Genomic DNA, 22,778 nt, shown 5'->3' with positions numbered 1-22,778 from the left:
GTTCGAGTTTAACCACATGAATTACGCTACTGGTCGAAATTGATTTTTGAAGCTTCTGAGAATTACTCGAGCTATCGGTTTCTCAAGCAAGCCAAAACTCTTTTGGGAAGTACTTCTTAATTGTTAGACCAGAAATCCAGAATTTCACTACTCGTCAAATAAGAAAATTTTCTGGAAATCCGTTGCAAAAATGTCGTGGTAAACAAGTTATGTTTACAATTACTCCAAACTCACTACTCCAATATCATTATCTGTCAATTAAAACAAAAAATTTGAAAATCGGGTAAAAATTACTCAAGTTATCGCGCGGTAACAAGAGAAAGCGTCTGTGTAGAATTTCTCCCATCTCGTTGTTCGAACATTATCCATCTGCAAACTCAGCCTCAAGAGTTTCAATCTTCGTCGATTAAGACAAAATCTTTGAAAATCGGATAAGAATTATGGAAGTTATCGCGGTAACAAGTAAAAAAATCTCTTGAGAATTACTCCCATCTCATTACTCCAATATTGCCAATCTACGAACTTAACCTCATGATTTTCATTCTCCGTCGATTAAAACCAAAATTTTGCAAATCGGTAAAGAATTACTCGAGCTATCGAGTCCACAAGGAAAAGCGTCTGTGTAGAATTTCTCCCATCTCGTTGTTCTAACATTATCCATCTGCAAACTTAACCTCAAGAATTTCAATCTTCGTCGAATAACACAAAAAATTTGAAAATCTGATAAGAATTAGGGAAGTTATCGCGGTAACAAGAAATAAAATTCTCTTTAGAATTACTCCCATCTCATTACCCCAATATTGCCCATCTACGAACTTGACCTCATGATTTTCATTCTCCGTCGATTAAAACCAAAATTTTGCAAATCGGTTAAGAATTACTCGAGTTATCGAGGGAACAAGTGTACGGACGTTTTCTGTATTTAACGTTTTTTGCCAATGTAGAACATTTTCAAAATATCATAGTGAACTTAGCGTTACGGACATTTAAGGGTATTTTCTTTCATAAGACCCTGACTTTCAGTCAAGGGAATAAAATGATAAATAAATAATTCACGCACATAAAACCAAAATACTCCAACATAATCCTAAATCGGTACCTATACAATCCACTTGTAGCCGGTGACCTTTTTTAATTGACGGACTCGTTGATGGAGTGTGAAGTTGATGGAGTTAGCCGATAGAATAATTTACTTGTTAATTTATGTGTCGGCGATGAAATATATTTTAAAACTAAATCCATCACACCAGAGTCGAATTTGACGATTCTGGTAAAATGCATTCAACGCTTTTAAATTTGATAGAAAAGATTCGACTGTACCGCGATGGTCGAATAACGTGTGTTTTGAATCGATCGATATCATAAGCATAGATAAATTCGTCACCGATGTTGGTATACCATCATCAGATTAGCCTGTTGCGTTTTTTTTATCACATCCAGTTATAGGAAATGTAACTAATTGGATATTGAACATTATCTGGTACATGATACGCTGCAGATGGTGGATTGGTTTGCTAAATAAGCTTAAAATTTCACAAATACATCAACGATTGGTGCTCGTAGCAAAATACATACCACTATCGGTGGCGGATTTATGAAGTTTTAAACATTTGAAAATAGTTAAAACAACAGAAGTAAAAGATTTAATGACTATATCATGATATACTAGTCCCTTTTTTAAATGCTTACACTAGATCCCAAGATTTCCTTACTTCATAAAGATTTTATTTTCAAATTTATTTACCATACTTTCCACTGGTCCATAAGAATCCTATTCATTGGTACATCATTCCGTTATCATGGCTTCAGTCTGTTAAATAGCACACCGTCATAATGACCAACACCAACATCATCTTGAATATCCTGAAAACCGCATGAAACTAAAACCCACTCATATATTATTGTCGTTCATCCTACATTTCTTTCACTGATATTAATCGATTTGAAGCCAACACGCAGAGAACGAAGTGACATAACATCATTTATTTACCAACAATTACTTGCAAAACGAACATTGTTTCAGTTTTTGAAGTGTTAATGAAGAATACTAGAGTTTTAATGCGAGTTTTATGGTAGATTTTCGAACTAATTTCAAGAGAAACTATGTTGCTCTAACGTTTCATTTAGCTGAGTTTTGGATGTGTTTTAAATGCGGCTGGGGTCTAGTATGTATTTGAGAGTGATTCCGATGATTTCGGATTATTAGAGGTAAGAGTCCTTCAAGAGATGTTGTGAATAATAGAAAGTCAGAAAATAGTACCGAAAACGTCATTGCATTGGTAATGTGAACATCGGTAGCGATGTCGATTATAAGATTAACAAGGTAACAAGGAGTGGCAGAAGAATTCAGTCTTCGTTTCTCGTTCTCTCCTTGTTTGAATGTTTTTTTTTTGTAAATTTAGAGAAGCTTCGTGTTTAAAAAAAAAAATTATTTCGCTAAAGTAGCGGCAAAAGCGCATTCTTTCACAATATACTCATATGGAAATCAAGACCTTCGGTAAAAGCAATTTTACGATGATCCGGTTTCCGGATCTCACGATCCAAGAGTTTTTTGCACTGGACACAGTAACAACCTAGTACATATAGTATTAATTCTAAGTTAAAAATATCGAAGCCGAAAATAGGAAGGTTTCAACTTACATTTTTGGGTGCGGCTTAAGAGTGATATCGCCAAAACTTGAACCAATTTTGGTGAAAATAAATACAATGGTTCGGCGATCCAGGCAAGCTATAGCTCGTTAGAATCGTCTTTCAATTCTAAGAAATAGGGATCTTTTAGTTTTTCTGTTAGTTTCCCATTTTCGGAGTGAACTCTTGAAAAGTCATAGCATGTCAAGGGGTGGTGAAAACAGTTTTTTTGTGATAGCTCAAGATAGACATGTTTCTAAAAGTTGAAAATTTGTAGGAATATAGGCCTTTGGCAGACCTTCATAAAGAGTATAATCATCGGTATGGGCCGCCACCCGTTCTAGACTTATGACTCAAAATATGGTCAATGTTTGGTCAGTGCTACTGGCTTGCAACAGAATTTATCCGCGGAACTGACTATAGGGTGTTGTAGCTGGACTTACCCTCTTTCATTCCACGCATAAAAAACCCCAGATAAATTCTGTTGCAAGCCATAAAGTTAGTTGAAGTACAATGTCGCTCCAGGAGACCCATATTTTTCAGTGTTTTCAACTTGTTTTTGGTCTTCAAACAGGCTGGAGCGATGGGAATGAAATAAACTAAATCAAAATTACATGTTCAGCTCGAAATTGTCCTGAACCGCGCGATCATTGGTCTTGAAAATGTTGCTTTCCTCCTTCTTCGTAGAAGGTGGAAAACCTCATTTCTTTTACTTCACAAAATGAACTCAATTGCTTGCTACGAATATAGGTTTATTGTAAAGCAGAGATGCGCAGCGTTCTATCTTGAGCTATCACAAAAAAACTGTTTTCACCACCCCTTGACATGCTATGACTTTTCACGTGTTCACTCCGAAAATGGGAAACTAACAGAAAAACTAAAAGATCCCTATTTCTTAGAATTGAAAGACGATTCAAACGAGCTATAGCTTGCCTGGATCGCCGAACCATTGTTTTCAAATTGGTTCAAGTTTTGGCGATATCTTAAGCGATTGTTGTAAATGTATTTACTGAAAATTGTGTTATGATTACATTAATGGGTAGTAAACCAAAAATTATTTACCAAGATGTATAAATCATGACATCTCTTGCGTGTGAATATTGCCAAGTTTTCATGTTAACCTGCTATCATTTAGCAGCTTATAAAATGAAGAAAATTCTGAGAAAAACCATTCCCGAGATCATCTTTTATTGCACAAAATTAAATAAATTCCGACGAAATATTTCCAGAAATAAGAGAGCATTCATCTATGAATCAGATAGTAAAATATGTATATCAAAGGATTGAACATTGAATCTGATTATGCTATGATTGCGTTACACAGTATACGCAGAAGTACTCCAATAAGCATTCCAATAAAATCCATTTTCATGTAAATTTTATTGCATTGACACGGTTTTCAAAGTGTATACGGTGCCAACACCAACAGTGTCGTGAATAGAATTAGGTGTAAGTTGTTCGTTTCAGCGGTTTATATTTTCTCGTTCTCCATCAAATATTGATTTTATTCCAGCTCCATTATTAATTGTATGGTTGGTAAATATACATTTTATGTTTAATTTTCTGGAAATTTAGAATTTCATTTAATTAACAGGTGATTGCCACAATCAAGATATTGTAAAGCACAGTATTTGTAACCTTGCAGAAACGGCAAGTCTATCAATGGATAGTTACAGAATTTGCCACTTGAATTGAACTAATTATTTTCAACAGACTTCCACTTCCACTTCAGCTACTTAAATCAATTAACCAATTTATTGCTAATGGCGTTACTTCACTTTTACTCCATTCAATTTATAGATAGTGTAATCATTCAGAATTCGATCCATCACCTGTCAGACTTCCTATTTACAACAACAGGACTAGGAATCAAAAAATTATCATTTTGATAAGCTGAACAGTTGTGGGCTAATCGGAAGATTTAGTCAATATTGGCGAGGGGAAAACCATTATTGCAATTGGTTATTAACTTCCGAACATAAAATGGAATTTTTGGCATCAGTGATACAAATAACTGGTGATCTCCCTGTAGAATATTGCCCATTCTCTACGTTATAAATTGAAACTCTCTCGAAATTGTCAAATGGATTATAGATCGAATGCCTATTTGTGAACACCGGGACTTTCGTTCTAAAAATTTTCCACATTTTCATTGACAACGAAAACTGGCCATTCGGTATAATTCCAAATAGTTGACCGTGATATGAGACGTGATTGATGAGTACTTTACCTACTTCATTGTGTTGATGATCACATTTCTGCATTATATGAATATAAGGCACACGATAAACCACTTTTCCAAACACATTCAACTTAAAAAGATTAGTTTGGCAAACAGAAAACTTAAATGGCGCACAGCGACATATAGTAGTGGAAATGTTGTGCTCGTATACAAATTAAACGAAAATCAATCAGAATTTAGAGTGGCATTCATTTATACGGGCGGATAACATGAGAAATTAGGAGGACTACGATTTTGCTATCAACCCGTACTACCAAAAAGATTCCCTTAATAACCCGTATGAAACATATAAAAAGAACAGTTTTGTTGTTCCTGGCGTTTGTTTGTTTATTTTTGAATCTTCCCATCTCTGCCATGTACAAATAATTGTTGGTATAAAGACATCTGATTTTTGTTGTAGGTGAAGGGAAATTTCGTATAAATTTCAATGCGCATGCAACTACGTTTAGATATTATGTGAAATTTATAGCTTCAAATAAAAAGCTTAGCATTTTGTAGAAATTAGAGAAAACAAACAATCAAGGAATTTAGTCTGGACAATAAATTGCGTTGGAACATATGGTCAATAGAACTGTGTAGAATTTTCCTGGTGCTTAACTTATTTGAAGCCACAACTTAATTGAAACAAAAAGAAATTTCACTGTAGTAGATTCATCTCGATTCATCACAACTCGTAGTAGAATCTATGTTCACAATACAATTCGAAATCTGGAAATTTACTCAAAATGTAGAAGCTGTAATTGTCTAGTGCGGTGAGATTTTGATTATTTCCCAAACCCAGCCGGCACGGCTTGGTCCTACTTTTTAAATTCCCGTCAGTTTTTATGTCTCTTTTTTCAGAAAATTCACCGTGTTTTTTGTCGAGGAAGGAAACTGGACAAAGAAATTAAGAGAAAGGCTCAACAATGGCACAATGGCAGGGGAAAGTAGGGGACTTTGAGAGTTCGTGATTATAGAAAATCCCTTCTTTTCGTTCCTGCCGAAAGTCGAATCTCAACAGTTTCGACAATGGAATTTTCTATTTCTAATTCATCTGAAGAAACTTTCCCATCTGTGATCGACATTAGCAGCGATAAGAGAATAAGCTATGCTGATGGTCTTAGGTAGCGAAATGAATACTAAAGCAAACGAAGTAAATGGTTTTATTGTCTACACCTTGCGAAACTTGACCATTACATAACAGTTTTCCCCGCGCAAAAATGTTCAACTTTCGCATTGGAGAGGCAAAATAAATTGAATCACCTCACGCAATGAACTTTCGCGGCATTCAATATAATCTACACAAGGTATTAGTTAATAGTATCGCAACATATCTGTGGAACAATTTCATTATCTTCAGGAGTGAAGCTTGCACCCCAGGGCCGAAGAGGATGTCTAGATACGCCTGTCTGCCACTTGTAAATAGTTAGAATTTGACGAAATACGCAACTTTACCTTTTGCTTACAAATAAACCATACTTACGACTATACAGCACCATTTACGCATCTCAAACTATATTTTATGATGTTTTTAGCATATACGAATTTAGAATTATAAAATATCATCTAAACAAATAAGCAAAGCACCTAGTGTACTTATGGAATATTGCTCATGTCAAATAGAGTAATATATACACTAAGGTAGTGACACTGAAACAGGGTCAAAAATTTCATGGTACCACACAAGAGTAAAATAAACCAGGCAGTAGCGGTTCATTTTTGAAAAGTCAAATAGAGGATCTAATATACTCTACGAAAATGAACTCAAATGAAGACTGACATAAATTGAATAAATTTTATTCGCAAAATATACGGCTACCAGATAATTCAGATCCCCAGTCAAGTGCTCTTGCCTGGTTTATTTTACTCTGCCGTGATGGTACACTATTGTAATTTATTTGACATAAGCGATATTCTCCTGCTATGCTAAGTGCTTTGAACTGAACCATTTTTATTATAAATATTTCATAATTGATTGATTGATAAAATATAGCTAACGCATAAATTCTTTATTTCTTTTCATTTCAGAATCTTATATAGAAAGATATCTAGTTCTGTTGTTTTTGAAATAGTTTATATACAGCAAGTTTTAGAAGGTAATTGATTTTTCTTTCTTGTACATTTTTGTTATGCTCAACATCATATTTGCATGAGATGTTTAAGTGAAAATCAAATTTGTTTTTGTTTTTTCAAATTCCAAAACTATTTTCTTATAGAATGTATCCTGTCTCTAACACATCCTTCAGCTACTCTCGATTATACGACTATGCCTATTATAAGCTACAACAACTGTTCTGTGTTCTTTCCGTCCCGTGATATTCAGTCAGCTGAACCAGCCGGTCTTTTAGTGCATTTAACACGTTTGAATGTGCCGTGCATCAACGGCGGCTATATTTCAATTGGTGAAAATAATTTTTTGTGTGGTAAATTAGAAGATTTGTCGTTGAGTGAACGGACGTACTATTTTTCATATCATCAAAATACCAGTGTTGCATTACACAATCAACCCATGTTCAGTTTAAATTACAAATTAGTGGACTATTGTTACAACATTACATTAACCGAACAAAATAGCTCATATTACTTGCAGCCGAAAGCTTCACTAGAATGTTATTTTAAAATCCATTTGCCGTACGGAAATAGAATAGAATTAAATTTACTAACCAATTTGCGGAATGCTAGTGACAATTATTTACGGAATCGTTTCGAGAGTAATAGTGAATATGCTGAACCCGAATTCTTAGATTTAAGTGTGCCACAAAGCGATACGGGTAAAATGAAACATTGTCACGGTATACTCGTGCAATTGGACGATATGAAAGAAAATAGTTGGATGCATTGCGTTAATGCATACAGTGCATCGAGAAAGTTTAACGTTATATCGAGTGAAAATACATTAGTCATTAAAATAGTGAAACCGACGTCGCTGTCGTCGTCGTCGTCATCGCACCAGTTGAGTGATACCGTTCAAGGACCATCATTATATTTCGAGTATGTAGCTCTACCTATACCCCACATCGTATCACAATGTGCCTTCGGATGGGTAGCCGTTCAACAAAAGTGTATAACTGCTATTGAAACGCCAATGGAATGGATTTCGGCGGAAATGGAATGCAAAAGAATTGGCGGACATTTGGCCTCGGTGCAATCGGAAAGGGAACAGAAAATTATTGATCACCTTCTGTTAAACAGGTGAGTGATAAGTCTTACAATGCATTGGCATTGTTCGTCATACAATTTTTAACACAAAACAAGGCATCAGAACAGTCGGAGCATTTGCTGCGACTTAGCCCCGTACAACCCGTAATCCTATTTCGTCCGCAACCATAATACGTCCGTAGCCCTAATAAGCCCGGAACCCTAATACGTCTACAACCCTCTAATGCGTCTGTTACCAAAATGCAAGTCAAGTTGGGCATTGTCAAATTTACTGAAACTGTTCATTTTTAAAATTGCGCATAGCGCAATTACGAAAGCCCGTACGAAGTACCTTTCAAATAAAACCAACAATTTACGACATTATTTTAGAAACCCAAAATTTTTTGCCAACTTTCCATTGGGTATTCAATTACCTCTCAAATGAAACAAAAACTAGCAAAATCGGTTGAGATTTACTCGATTTATGTGCAAAGAGCACTTAGGGCCGAGTAGCGGCCTTAGTGCAAGGGCTAAAATTTGAAGCTTTTTTTGCCATCATTCTATTCAGCATTCAATTATCTCTCAAATGAAACAAAAAATAGCAAAATCGGATGAGATTTACTCGATTTATGTGCAAAAAACACTTAGGGCCGAGTAGCGGCCTTAGTCCAAGGGCCCTAATTTGAAACTTTTTTCGTCACGTTCTTTTCGGTATTCAATTACCTTCCATAACAAACTAAAACTAGCAAAATCGTATGAGATTTACTCGATTTATGTGCAAAAAACACTTAGGGCCGAGTAGCGGCCTTAGTCCAAGGGCCCAAATTTGAAACTTTTTTCGCCATCATTCTATTCGGCATTCAATTATCTCTCAAATGAAACAAAAAATAGCAAAATCGGTTGAGATTTACTCGATTTATGTGCAAAGAGCACTTAGGGCCGAGTAGCGGCCTTAGTGCAAGGGCCCTAATTTGAAACTTTTTTCGTCACGTTCTTTTCGGTATTCAATTACCTTCCATAAAAAACTGAAACTAGCAAAATCGTATGAGATTTACTCGATTTATGTGCAAAAAACACTTAGGGCCGAGTAGCGGCCTTAGTCCAAGGGCCCAAATTTGAAACTTTTTTCGCCATCATTCTATTCGGCATTCAATTATCTCTCAAATGAAACAAAAAATAGCAAAATCGGTTGAGATTAGAGATGAGCGGGCCGCCCGAAATACATCGGCCCGACCCGACCCGACCCGGCCCGATCGGGTTCGGGTCCGGGTTTTGAAAATTCATTCGGGCCGGGTCGGGTCGGGCTTTGAAAACAAAAATTCGGGCCGGCCCGACTTAGAAATACAAATTTAAAGTAAGCCAATAAAAGCCTACAAAGCATGAAACACTAACTTATTTTATTATTTTACTTCGGGTATAAGATTATTGCAAAGCTTTTATGTGTAGAAAATGATTTTTCATTAAATTTCTTATAGTAAAAAAAAGTCGGGTCACGTGGGGCCGATGATTTTTTCGGGTCGGGTTGGGTCGGGCCGCGAAGAGAAAAGTCTCGGGTCGGGTCGGGCTCGGGTTCAAAAAATTGGATCGGGCCGGGTCGGGTCGGGTATTGAAAAAACGTCGGCCCGCTCATCTCTAGTTGAGATTTACTCGATTTATGTGCAAAGAGCACTTAGGGCCGAGTAGCGGCCTTAGTGCAATGGCTAAAATTTGAAACTTTTTTTGCCATCATTCTATTCGGCATTCAATTATCTCTCAAATGAAACAAAAACTAGCAAAATCGGTTGAGATTTACTCGATTTATGTGCAAAGAGCACTTAGGGCCGAGTAGCGGCCTTAGTGCAAGGGCTAAAATTAACTTTTTTTGCCATCATTCTATTCGGCATTCAATTATCTCTCAAATGAAACAAAAAATAGCAAAATCGGATGAGATTTACTCGATTTATGTGCAAAAAACACTTAGGGCCGAGTAGCGGCCTTAGTCCAAGGGCCCAAATTTGAAACTTTTTTCGCCATCATTCTATTCGGCATTCAATTATCTCTCAAATGAAACAAAAACTAGCAAAATCGGTTGAGATTTACTCGATTTATGTGCAAAGAGCACTTAGGGCCGAGTAGCGGCCTTAGTGCAAGGGCTAAAATTTGAAACTTTTTTTGCCATCATTCTATTCGGCATTCAATTATCTCTCAAATGAAACAAAAACTAGCAAAATCGGTTGAGATTTACTCGATTTATGTGCAATCAATTATTATCAACCGTCAAGAAGTACCAGACAAAACCCGACTTTTTACCTTCCACACATGGTCACGAATATTCAACTAAACTCCCCGATAAATCGTATTCAACGTAATCACATGCAACTGTTTAAAGATTTAGATGTGCTTGGGTCGGGAATGTCGGCGTTTAAGAAGGCAATAAAGGAAACGTTTGATTGGTGAAGACTGTACTGCTTGATTCCGTTTTGATGATGTTCTGATACACTTTTTAGTTTTTATCTTAGTTCTAATTTTTTATTACGATTGTAATTCTAAGATACTGTATTGAATCTTGTTATTATATTAATAAGTGACTGGCTTGTTATTGGGCTTAGGCCTGTTAGTTTGGTCAATAAACGAATAAAATATAAAAATAAAATATAAATATAAAATATAAAGAGCACTTAGGGCCGAGTAGCGGCCTTAGTGCAAGGGCCCTAATTTGAAACTTTTTTCACGTTCTTTTCGATATTCAATTACCTTCCATAAAAAACTAAATCTAGCAAAATCGGATGAGATTTACTCGATTTATGTGCAAAAATCACTTAGGGCCGAGTAACGACCTTTGAGCCCTCCCAACAAGCCCACGTTGCATCTTACCCAAAAACAATGTTCAGCAACTTTGTTCTACTCGTACCTTTCAATACCTTTCATTTGATATATCACAAGCAGCTATTGATTGCGTATTTCGGTAGATATCGTCGAAAGACTGAAAAACACCTATAGGGCCCTAGCTCTGGAGGGGCCGACCCTACCATGCCCATTTTCGAACTTGACCTTACTTTTGTCGATACCAATCGGGGAAAAAAAGAATTTTGAAAAAAGGTTGTGATTTACTCAAGCTAGAGGGGTCACGGACGGACGGACGGACGGACGGACGGACGGACGGACGGACGGACGGACGGACGGACGGACGGACGGACATTTTTTTTATTGCGGATTCGTCATCTATGAACATAACCAAATGCTTTGCCCTTACTGTCTGCTTCCAATTCGACGTGTTACAAACGGCATATTAATCTTATAAGCCCCCAGTACTTCGTACGGGGCTAAAAATAGTTGGGAAATGCAATGTAATTTGTGAAATGAGTCATGTAACATAGCTTACGAGAGAGCGTTTTATACAAAAATACATGAAACGCTCACACTTGAGCTACGTTACATGTTACAAATTACGTGGAATTTGCCAGCTGTTTTTGGGTCCATGTATCGAAATTGCGAGAGATTGGCAATATGAGCTGCAGGTGAACTTAACAAAACACCGAGTGCTCGTAACACCATTTCGATGCATGTTGCGAACAAGAATATTTGTACTTTGATTGTATATTGATTCTGACAAACTCACTTTAACTCACTACTAGGCGATAATATTGTTATGACATGAGTAAACAGGCTTGATCTTATGGTTGGAAATGAATGTAGTTGTAGAAGTCATCTGCTAGCGACAATCACGATAAGAATTTAGCGATAAATTTTGGATAGTGTTCTCTGATATAGATAATTATATAAAAGGTGTTGAATAGATTTTGTACCAGATACGAGGAAAACCTTTACACACATGAAGCTGTAATTATTTTTGTAGTTAATACGCTAAGTTAATCAATGTCACAATTTGTTGAACAAAACTTAAATAGAGTCGCGATACCACCTCTGATATTTTTTTTCATGTTCTCATTGAGGGACTCGAGTACTATAAGAAGCCACATTCAGTTCGCGGATCCATCCAGCCGTTTTGGAGAACCGGCATTCATGGCCGTGCGGGACCGACGAGTAAATTTGAATACAGATTGTTATCGCAACGGATAGAGGGACTAATTCTAAGCTAATTCGTGTTGAAATGGCTTCCCTCGCCAACTTGACCACGTAGCTACAGCCAGCTTAAGTCGAAAATTCGACATCTTTGAATGGTGATGTGTCCAAGACGAAGAAAGTTTGAAACTCTTTGAATGGCGATATTGTTAGAGGATTCCATGCTCTATTAAAAGCCGAGAATGGATTTTACAAAATTTGTTTGAATTGTACAATATTAAGTTCATGAAAGTGAGCATATTGTCATGGGTATGTGTATGTGCGTGCATCATGTGTTTATAATTACAAAAGCATGGACAGGACATGGTTTAACATTTTCAGACAACGTGTGCGCCCGTTAAATGTAACAATAATGTTTCATCGAAATTTACAGAGAAGAAAATGAATTTTGCTCGAAAAGTCACATCGATTCAGATACTCCATCAGACAAGAAAATGTATTACAATACAATATACTTGTGATGCTTCTCAAAATTTCCTAAGAATGTTGAACTTTTCCGATTCGCATACCTGTCCAATATGAATTTTATTTTAGGTCACGACTCCATATACCATGACTAATGTCATGTCATGATTTATGAATTATGATTTTTACCATTTTTCCATAAAAATGGATGGATTTTCTTTTCCAAACGTGTGTACGGCGAATTCATATCCATATAAACTTGAGTTATTTGATGCATGACAGAACTCAGTATGGTTGAAGGAAGGCGGTGTCTATTTCTCATTTTGTTCCCTTAAAATATAAATCGACCTACATTTACGCTCCTGTGCATCGACCTTTTCGATCAACGGGAGTCGGTGCGCTTCTTGTTTCTGCCGACATAATGGTATCACGTAATATAATACTACAGAGCCATATTGTAACGTGCATCTAATGTGCTTGCTTAAAATGCTTTTGTTGATGTCACCGAAGAAATGTGGTCGTTTTCAGTTTAGGAGAGATATCCGAAGATAAATGAAGTAGGTCATGTCCGGTGCACTAAGACAGATTTTTATTGCCTCAATGGAATAGTCTTCGAAAGTTTTGTTCGTTCAACCGAATTATATTTTACGGATATAAATACTACTGACTGGCGGACTTTATTTAATTTCATTGCATACCGATAACAATACGTTTTCGTTCAAATATATATTGAATCATCAGATATATGAAACCATAAACATCAACAGTTCAATGTATTAATAGAAATAAGCCTTGAATACTTATTCATATTTATACAAAGAGAGCAAACATATCAAATTTAAGCAACGGGGTTTACTGTTTCAGGCAAGAATTACAAATGTTTATGTCATTTTTGACAAAATAATTTCCCCAGCCCAATTCTAATTACGTATACTAGTTAATTGAAATATCAACAGCGGCACTTTGAAGCTTTTGAACTAGCAAAAATAGTCATGCATGCATTTATGACATTGGTAATACGGATAAGTTTTTTTTGTTGCAAAATTTTAATTGAAAATTTAACTGCTAACCGCAAATCTGAAATCGGTTTCGTTTAATCCAACCGAATAGAATGTAATCGTTTGGAAAATGATTTGCTGAAACAGTGTTTCAAAACAAAATCACAATTCTCGTTGTTTTCCGATAGACATGTGGACAAGTTCATAAACTCGAAAATCCTTGAAAAGCATTCACATTTGGGCGGTCAACAGCACGTACTGAGCAGTTGAAAAACGTTTACGTTAAAAACTCGTTTGAACTTGACATAATCCGCATTTTAAGGATCCGAACACTGGGGTCTTCTGATTTTTGTTTGGCACACTGATCATGGCACACAGGTCGAGTTGGTGACTGATAAGCCTTTCTCCTAAACCATTACATCAGTGAGTCCCAGAATCCTTCTTTAAAACCTCCACTCCACCTCACCCATTCCCATTGAAACTGTTGTGCGATGATACTGAAAATGGTTGATAGGTCGCTTCGGCATGTAAAACACTATTTCTCGAACTGGACAGTATTGTTATTTTTATGTTTGTTAAAAATTAATGTAGTAATAGATCAGTGTATCTATCAAATAATCCAAATAAAAAATATTTAACAGATTTAATGACTAAACTCTACTCAACAATACATTAATAGTAATAACAACAGTTATCCTACGCATTAATTGACTCTTTCAAAGTACAAAAATGCAATAAACTCACCACACAAAATTAAACACGACTGAGCGCAATGATACAACTGACTAAAATGTTTTTCTTTCAACCATTTAGTTCGGGATCCAAGGATCTATCTGCATATTGGGTGGGCGCTACAGACAAAAATTTCGAAGGTGATTTTCGCTGGACCAATGGATTTCCATTTTCGTATGCAAGTAAGTTGGATTTTAGTATGACGAATGTTACAGTGTATCAATGCCAAAAAAAAAAACGTTTTACAAATTATACTAAAATCCTATTTTTTCTACTCAATGAAGTCAGAATTCAATTTCTTTAAATGTAATTTTGAGTAGCCTATATTAGCCTATTCAAAATATATGTACTAATACTTCTTAAGACAAACGAGCGAAAGAGAGCACTTATTTTCACTTAAGATGAACATTATTATGCCAATAACAACGTAAGCTTTTCCCATTCTGAATTGAAGAAAATTTATATTATCTTCTAGTAAAGTACACATCTACAATATTTTATAATGTTCATTAGGGGCCTGTTTATTTAATTATCTGATTTCAAATATCGTTGAATGAAACGAAATTATGAAAGGATAATTCAATTTGAAATTGAAAATGTTTGTATGATTTTATAACAAGAAATGTTACAATATTGTACAAATATTGTATGCATAATATAGCCATCCATACCAGCATAACAAAACGGTAGCGTTGTTGAAATTCAATAAGTGTCATTTGTTCGCAAAGTATAGGTCCGTTTTCCTGTCTGTATATATTTAGCGAATGTATAAGTAATATAGAAAGGAAAACAGTAGAATATGAACGCAGTTAGTTAAGCTCAAAATTGTCTTCGTAACCAGAAATATGCGAAGAGAACAAAAAAAAATTCTGTCAAATTTAAACTGATTTTTTCCTTGTGTTTAAGCATAACCAGAGAAAATAAGCAGATTAGGGAAGTATGTTTTTTTATGCAAGAAGATTTATCGTAATTTCTTTGGCATTTAAATCCGGAAGTTTTGTAAATACGTATACATATTCTACCGTTCGCACTATTAAGTGAATTAATTTACTCGAAACAGTGGAGTTTCAGCAATAATAAAACGAGAATCAGAAACTTTTTTGTGGTTGAATTCAGGATATTTTTTCACGCAAAAGGACAACAAGTTAATTTTAGTTATATGAGTATTATGGAAATTATGGAAATTCGAGTTAAAAGAATTGAATTATGTGGAATGGCCACAAAAAGTTCAAAAAGTAGGCAACGCTCTCGCGGAACCAAAATCCATTCTTTACTTTTTGTGAAATTAAAGCTTTACATAGAGCAATATAACTGTATGGAAAATGGTACGGAGATATTCAAGTTATGATGGATTATTTACCAATAATTTAAAGCTAAAATTGCACAAGCTTTTAAATTATTGTCTAAAAATGCAAAATAATTTAAAAAAATATTTTTTTGTGAAAAATTTGAAGAGTTAGAGGCAGTGAAATTGCAGCGTTTTCTTTAGCTGTTTTTAAACTGATCCACACAAACAATCAAAATTGTTTATACGGCTTTATACGGTTTTACCACTATCACGCGTCCAGCAGCAAAAATCGTATTAGCAAGTATAAACAGTTTTGATTGTGTGAAAAACAGCTGAAGCAAATTCATGCTTAAGGTTCACAGTTTCTGACTGCACCTTGGCTAACATTATAAAACCAGCCTCTGCGCAGAATTTAAACTTTTCAATCTTTTTGAGGTTCGCCAATTTGTTCCTATTCATACGTCAGGCCATGTGAAGAATAGCTGTTATGAAATTCCATGACATTTTAAAAACTGGTAAACTAACCTTTCTTAGATTGGCTGATTGTCGTATCCGGTCTATTTTACTCGTAACTACTTCTGCTTGGTTTTCCAATGAACCCCGTCCAAAATAAATCGTAATTTCGAACTTTGAAGACCTGCCATTGTCTACTTAAAGTGCCTATCGCGGTACACATTTTGATAATGAGAACATGACGTTCGATTTGGGCAGGGTTTTTCTTCTTCAAGAGAATCCCTCACCATATTTTTGAAGAGACATGGAAACCGAATCAATTGTAATTTACCTTTCACAGACGGCAAGCATATCAATAGCGTTTATGATTGAATTGCAACTTTTTTTTATTTAAAAATTTCCGGCATCTTGTTGAAAAATCTCTTACTTCATTTGCTTTCACATAAATTTTGCTAGAATAAGGACGCATGAGCCAGAGCTTTTCACTTATGCTTGTCGTCGATAACAGATAAATAGCTCTCACTGAAAGGTTAATATCTGACATATCAATTCATTTTTCTATTACGATTAGACCTGCATCGATTTTCCGTTAATATTCGTCGAATTTCTCGCCATCTAATAACTTTTGAAACGACTTTAGAATAATGAATTTATATTTTGCATATTAACAGAATCTCGCATCTTTTTAAATCTTGCTCCAAATAATTATACATCTAATGACATTTAGATGCTTTGGCAATACCACTAATTAAAGTCATCCAGCTATAAATAGAGCACTACTGATTTCCATTGAATTAATTTATTTATTCGAGCATAGTAGGATGCAATTAAAGCAAAAATAATGTCAGGTTTTTGATGTTGATGATGATAGAAGGTATCATGTGATTAAGAAACCATATACCCTGGATTTAAACGAGCCATCAGAACAGTCGGAGCGTTTGCTGCGACTGAGCCCCGTACAAACCCGTATATCTATTGCGTACGTGACCCTAGTGCGTCTGTCACCCTACTTTGACCGTAAGCCTATGCGCCGGTTAAAGTAGTTAAAGTAAAATTATTATGTAATGTGTACATCTTAGAAATTGCGCATAGCGCAATTACGAAGCCCCGTACGACGTTCCTTTCAAATAAAACAAAAATTTAAAATAGCCCTAAAATTTTAATTTATTGAGTATAAATACACATAGGGCCTAGTATAGGCCTCAGTCCGAGGATCCAAATTTTTTTTTCAACTACATTCTATTCGGCCTTTGATTACCTTCCAAATGAAACAAAAATTACGAAAAACGGATGAAATTTGCTCGAGTTATATGTAAAATACACATAGGGCCCTAGTAGCGGCCTTAGTCCAAGGACCCAAATTTAATTTTTTTATCAACAACATTCTATTCGGTGTTCGATTATCTTTCAAATGAAACAAAAATTACGAAAAACGGATTAAATTTACTTGAGTTCTATGTAAAATACACATAGGGCCCTAGTAGCTTTTCACTTCTAAGGCCCTAACTCACGGTCCACTCACCCGATTTTAAAAAACTTTTTTTTCCTGGATTGGTATTGACAATACCTATCATTTGCCGTGTCATTTACATTTCCATCGTTTATTTTGCCATAAATATCACCAAAAGACCTTAAATCACTTAGGTGGCCCTAACTCACGAAGGGCCGACCCGAATATGCCCATCTTCGAACTTAGCCTCACTATTTTGACTATCTTTCAGGGAAAAAAAAAAATTTGAAATCGGATTTGATTTACTCAAGATATCGACGTGACGGACAGACGGACAGACGGACAGACGGCCCAAATTTTTATTGCGGATTCGTCATCTATGAACATAGGCAAACACTTTGCCCTTACCGTCTGCTTCGAATTCCATCAATTACACACGGCATCGTAATCCTATAAGCTTCTTCGTACTTCGTACGGGGCTAAAAAGTTTTTCTTTTGACGGTGGCAAAATCTAAAAATTCATTTGTTTGTTAATTTCAAGACTGTAGCAAACATTGAAGATCAATCTGGGTTTATTGGAGAGGGCATATAAACCAACCACTAAACATTGACACATTGACAGTCGCTGGACCCCTGGACGTGTAAAAAGCTTTAAGGAAAAATTTTTGTGCACGGAATTTTCAATTTTTGTATAACAATGAGCATTTGGTGACGATTTCATTTCAATGTTGCTACATAGTTTCAAAAGTGACAAAAATATTAATTTTAATTTTTGGTGTTGATAGTGGGTTGGACATCATTCAGATTAAAAAAATGGGTCAACATATTATTATGTCAAAACCTCTAAAACCTGACATCGCTTTAAGTGGAAACTTCGGTACTCGGAGAGATTAAGACTGGTGTTTATATAAGGTCAGTTAGGGCTCGGTGCAGGCAGTATGAAACAGTTACCAGTTGGCCCCAATAACCACAATGGATCGGAAACGGTTGTGGAATGGTTCTTTAATAAAATATTACGTTTATTCGACATTTAAAAGGTGGTTCGCGCTTGTACATAACAAACACCCCGCCACTGAACATAAAATATATAAATGTTGTGAGGAAAGGGCTAAAGTATCTCTATTAGAAATTGAACAATTTTTCGATTCCGTTAAATTTAGATTCTCCTGATAATCCGAAGATAAAATCCATTTTTATGAGCGAAATGTATTTGGGTTTAGCGTATAAAAATGGCAAAATATCAAGCACAATATACAAACGAAGTATAGAACGTACGTATATTATATACGTACGGTGCAACCGCATAACGTAAAACGGTCTTGCAAATTTTTACATAATAAAACAAAAGAAAACCACTAATCTCATACAATCTAACTCAACAGATTGGTTTCCCGGCTGGTCTGAGCACCACAGCTACAACAAACAGCCAAACGATGACGGTTTAAGCGGGCAAGATTGTGTCGAATTAAGACGATCATTTCGACCACCACCCGGTATGCATGGAAAAAATAAAATTCCACTATCGGCAACATACATGTGGAACGACAGGGATTGTACTGCCGAAAACTCATTCATATGTGAACGGCCAATGTCAGACGGTAAGAGTTTGGTTTCTTCCAAGGAATTGTAATGAAAAAGTGATCGATGAATTGATTTTTAGAACCACTGCTAAAGACCGCGGAATGGGCAACTGGTTGTAATAGAACAATTATTTTGACGAAAGATAGTCCTAGAATATCCTTGTGGAGTCCGGGTTTTCCGCGACAGTATCCCGATAATACAAATTGTTTTACTGTTGTTATTGCACCTAACGGCTACAATATTGTTCTCGAATTTGAGGAATTAGTTTTGGAAAATGAACCTGAGTGAGTATTGCAACTTTTTCCAGCTCACATTCCTACGCTGAAACTTGTTCCCTTGTTTTTCCTCTTGCACTGTCATTAACCACTTACAATTTTGAAATCCAATATGAAACTGTAATTCAAATGTGACAACCTCAACATGAACATAGTCTTTGAAGACATGTCGGCTGTTAATTCCTTCAAACTGAGACGTTCCTTTGTTGTTTATAGTTTGGATACCACTCTATTGTAGTGCCTTAATCAGAGACCTATTGTGAAATTTGCAGCTAAGTGGGAAGTTAAAAGATACATTGCCCAGCCTTGGTCGCTCTCCACGAACTTTCGGCATAGAGGACATAGCGTGGATAATAATTGAAAATTTCTTGTATGTGCGACTAATATTTTATGTGTTAACACCTTGTCTTGATAGAACAAAAGGCGAAAATAATCCTTCCGATAAATTTATGGTAGTATCCATGTTGTGTACAAAGATTATATAGAGACAAAAGAGTTGTAGCACACACATACCCACACACAGCCATGTGTCTTTTTTCCTTTGCTATGGAAGTTTTTCTAATTTCGTTCGTCATATGTTATTCTTCACTTTGTTTCACATTTTCCTGCAGGAAACACACGTACAAACTTATTACATTCTCTAAAATGAAATGTGCTTTTAAAAATCCCTCCTCTCCATCGTTGCCGGAGGGAAATCATTGCGGAACAAAAGTCAAATTTTTTATTCTTTCAAATTAATTGTTTTCTAGTGCCTTCAGCTCATCATATAATATATAAAACCCATGCTAGTCCCTTATTCTATCAAAATAAAAGAAAAGCGTGTAATGAGGTTATAACCGGAGAAATGATGGAAATGGTTTTTTGTATCCTTACACAATTTAAAAAAAAAAGAAGAAAATTGCGAGAATGACTTCGAATATAAATTCATTTCATTTCTTTCCGTTTGAAACGATGTGTTTCAAGCAAGTTCTTTTTTCGTGAAGTAATTTAAAATTTGTAATGAGTTGCAGAGTTGCATAGACGGGTAAAGTGGTTGCAATGCGGTGATAAACTTTGAAACGAAAACTATATGCGGATTTCGCGGTACAACTGCAACTGTTTGCAACGGGAAAACACGGTACCTGGAAAAATATGTACAAAAAATGAACGCTTGAAATGTTAGGTGAAATGAAAAACTCGAAAGTCATAGCATTCTTGGATCGTAGTTGTGGTCTTTCATAAAAGCAATCTGTCAGTCGGCGACTCTGAAATAAGGGACGCATTTTGTTTCAGTTGTTTCTCAACTTATCTGCTCATACAAACTAAAGTGTTTCTCGTTTTTAAATAATAACACAACACCGTCATCCGGCCTTTTTGCCTTACTGACTTAATGAGACATTACTAACGAACTGGACATATAACACAAAGTACATCTGGTATTTGGTGCTAATTATATCTGCGCCTTAAGTTGGACTCAGATTTACGTACACAGAATTATTCGTATATGGATGACGAGGTCATATATGTCATTCGTTTACAATTCGTTGGAGGAATGAAACACTCTAACTATTTTAATTATGCAGTCATCTCCCAATGTTTCTCTTCTATCTTCCTTTGTCTCTAAACAAAACGCTCGTCTGTTATGAGGAAGGATTAAAATTCACCTGTAATTGATGAAAGAATTGAGGTCCATTTTCATTGTTTGCTGTTTTTTTTTAAACAAAATTCACGCTCGAAAAAATCTGTGCTTACAGAAAATAAATAAATGCCATCGAGCTGTTTGAGATTTGTCATACAACTTTTCAAGGCACCGAATGACGAAACTTAACTCAAATTTTATTAATAATAGGCTGTCGTGTTAGCTTAAACCGCAGTCTAACCGCAACTAACTATTTTTTTTGACTACGATTTAAATTCAAGATTTATGAATGGAAACCTATAACAGTTAAAATGTACCGCAGTAGAATCAAAGTCTGCTTTTCAACCACTTCATTTCTATTGAAGACAGTTCAATCGCTTTTCTACCATCACTCAAGTCTACAATATAAATTGAACACAAGAGCGACTATCAAACCTGCTATCAAAATCGATCTTGTCATTAACCATATTGCACCATAACGTCAGAAAACGTGAGCAACTGTGAATTGGCTAAGTACGAGATGCTCATTAATAATGCAACAGGCACCGTGCTATCGCTCTCCACCATTTCATGGTGAAACTTTCAAAAAGCTTTACGCACCCAGCCACAATATTAGACATTTATAACAAGTAATCGCACCTCATAACAATGAAAAAAAGGCAATAAAGGTACAATGAAGATAAAAAGTATTTTGCTCGTTTAACAGTTTGAGCGAAAAGTTTTTTGTTGTTGCAGAATTTTCTTTTTTTTGTTTGAAAAAAGGAATTCTTTGTAATAATACACATGTAAGTCACGTTCTGCCTACCAGCCAATATATTGATTCAAACATTCATCATCCAATATCCATTCATTTATTTTTCCATTTTCTTTTCCATCAGACACTCGAATATCGCTGGGTTTAGAACGAAATGAAATGGTTTCAATGTTACCCATATATATTCCCACATTCACATGCATTAGTTTCGATTGTTCTTAAATGAAATCTACCTTCAGTTGTATGATTAGGGGACTGGTGCATGAAATGGAATTTTATGGAATTTGAAATGAATTTTATACATTTGATTGGTGATAAATTCAATTACACTAAATTCTTTGAGATTTCTTTCCGTTTCGATTGGTGTAAATGTAAATCATCATCATGCCTTCTATGCTTACTACGCTGCAATTATTTGGGTTTCTCCACTTGAAGAGTTAAGTACAGTAATGGGACGTTTCACGATAGCGATTCTGAATCGGAGCTAAATCGATGATTTTTCATTTTTCTTATAATTCACTAATGTTACAAGTCCCGTTTATGCATTTAATTAACTTGGTAGATTTGGTCATTCATTTTGAATATAAAACTTTTCCATTCGTAAAAAATATTTGCTTTCCCATGATATATGTGTTACCTTGTTCCCTTGTATTGTGTTCTGATAAGAAGCCCGTTCCCGATCCATTAGGAACCTAAATTTTGATTTCAAATTATTTCAGTTGCAGCTACGACTTTTTAGAAATAATCGACGGAAAGGACGAACCAACGAATCGCATTTCACTCAAAGATTTCTACCGAAAGTATCTTCATCGTCACAGAAGAAATTCAGCGAAAAATTCATTTTTATATCCGCAACATAATGACGTTTACTCAACTCAATCACTCAATAGCCTTAATCAAGATGCTAACAACATAAGTGTTAATTTTTTCGAAAAGTTTTTAAACATATACAAGTCACACGCAACGGTTGTTTTGCAAGCGCCAAAATTAAGTGTAAACAGCGATCAATTTTTAGTTGCCAAAAGTGTACCCCACCGAATATGTGGCGATTGGAGTACTAAATTGAAACTTCTGCGCTACGTGTCATCATCGACAATGCTTGGACTGCACTTTCGATCGGATTATTCGCATCATTTTAGTGGCTACAAGGCGAAAGTTTCTATTAAAAATGGTGA

The 22,778-nt window shown here is 35.6% G+C and overlaps 1 protein-coding gene across 8 annotated transcripts in view; it reads left to right on the top strand.

Moving 5' to 3' along the window:
• The window catches only part of LOC119068348, a 133,138-nt gene that overhangs the window by 79,276 nt on the left and 31,084 nt on the right, over window positions 1-22,778 (top strand). For all 8 annotated transcript variants that reach the window (XM_037171910.1, XM_037171908.1, XM_037171907.1 and 5 more), the window contains exons 4-9: window positions 6,878-6,945; window positions 7,066-8,041; window positions 14,266-14,366; window positions 18,758-18,973; window positions 19,036-19,240; window positions 22,323-22,774. In XM_037171910.1, the coding sequence (XP_037027805.1) occupies window positions 6,878-6,945; window positions 7,066-8,041; window positions 14,266-14,366; window positions 18,758-18,973; window positions 19,036-19,240; window positions 22,323-22,774 (2,018 nt within the window). The remainder of the gene's footprint in view (window positions 1-6,877; window positions 6,946-7,065; window positions 8,042-14,265; window positions 14,367-18,757; window positions 18,974-19,035; window positions 19,241-22,322; window positions 22,775-22,778) is intronic.

Source organism: Bradysia coprophila (assembly GCF_014529535.1).
Source record: "Bradysia coprophila strain Holo2 chromosome X unlocalized genomic scaffold, BU_Bcop_v1 contig_173, whole genome shotgun sequence".
Classification (NCBI taxonomy): domain Eukaryota; kingdom Metazoa; phylum Arthropoda; class Insecta; order Diptera; family Sciaridae; genus Bradysia; species Bradysia coprophila.
The sequence above is the reverse complement of the archived record's forward strand: the minus strand, read 5'-3'. Positions and strand labels throughout refer to the sequence as shown.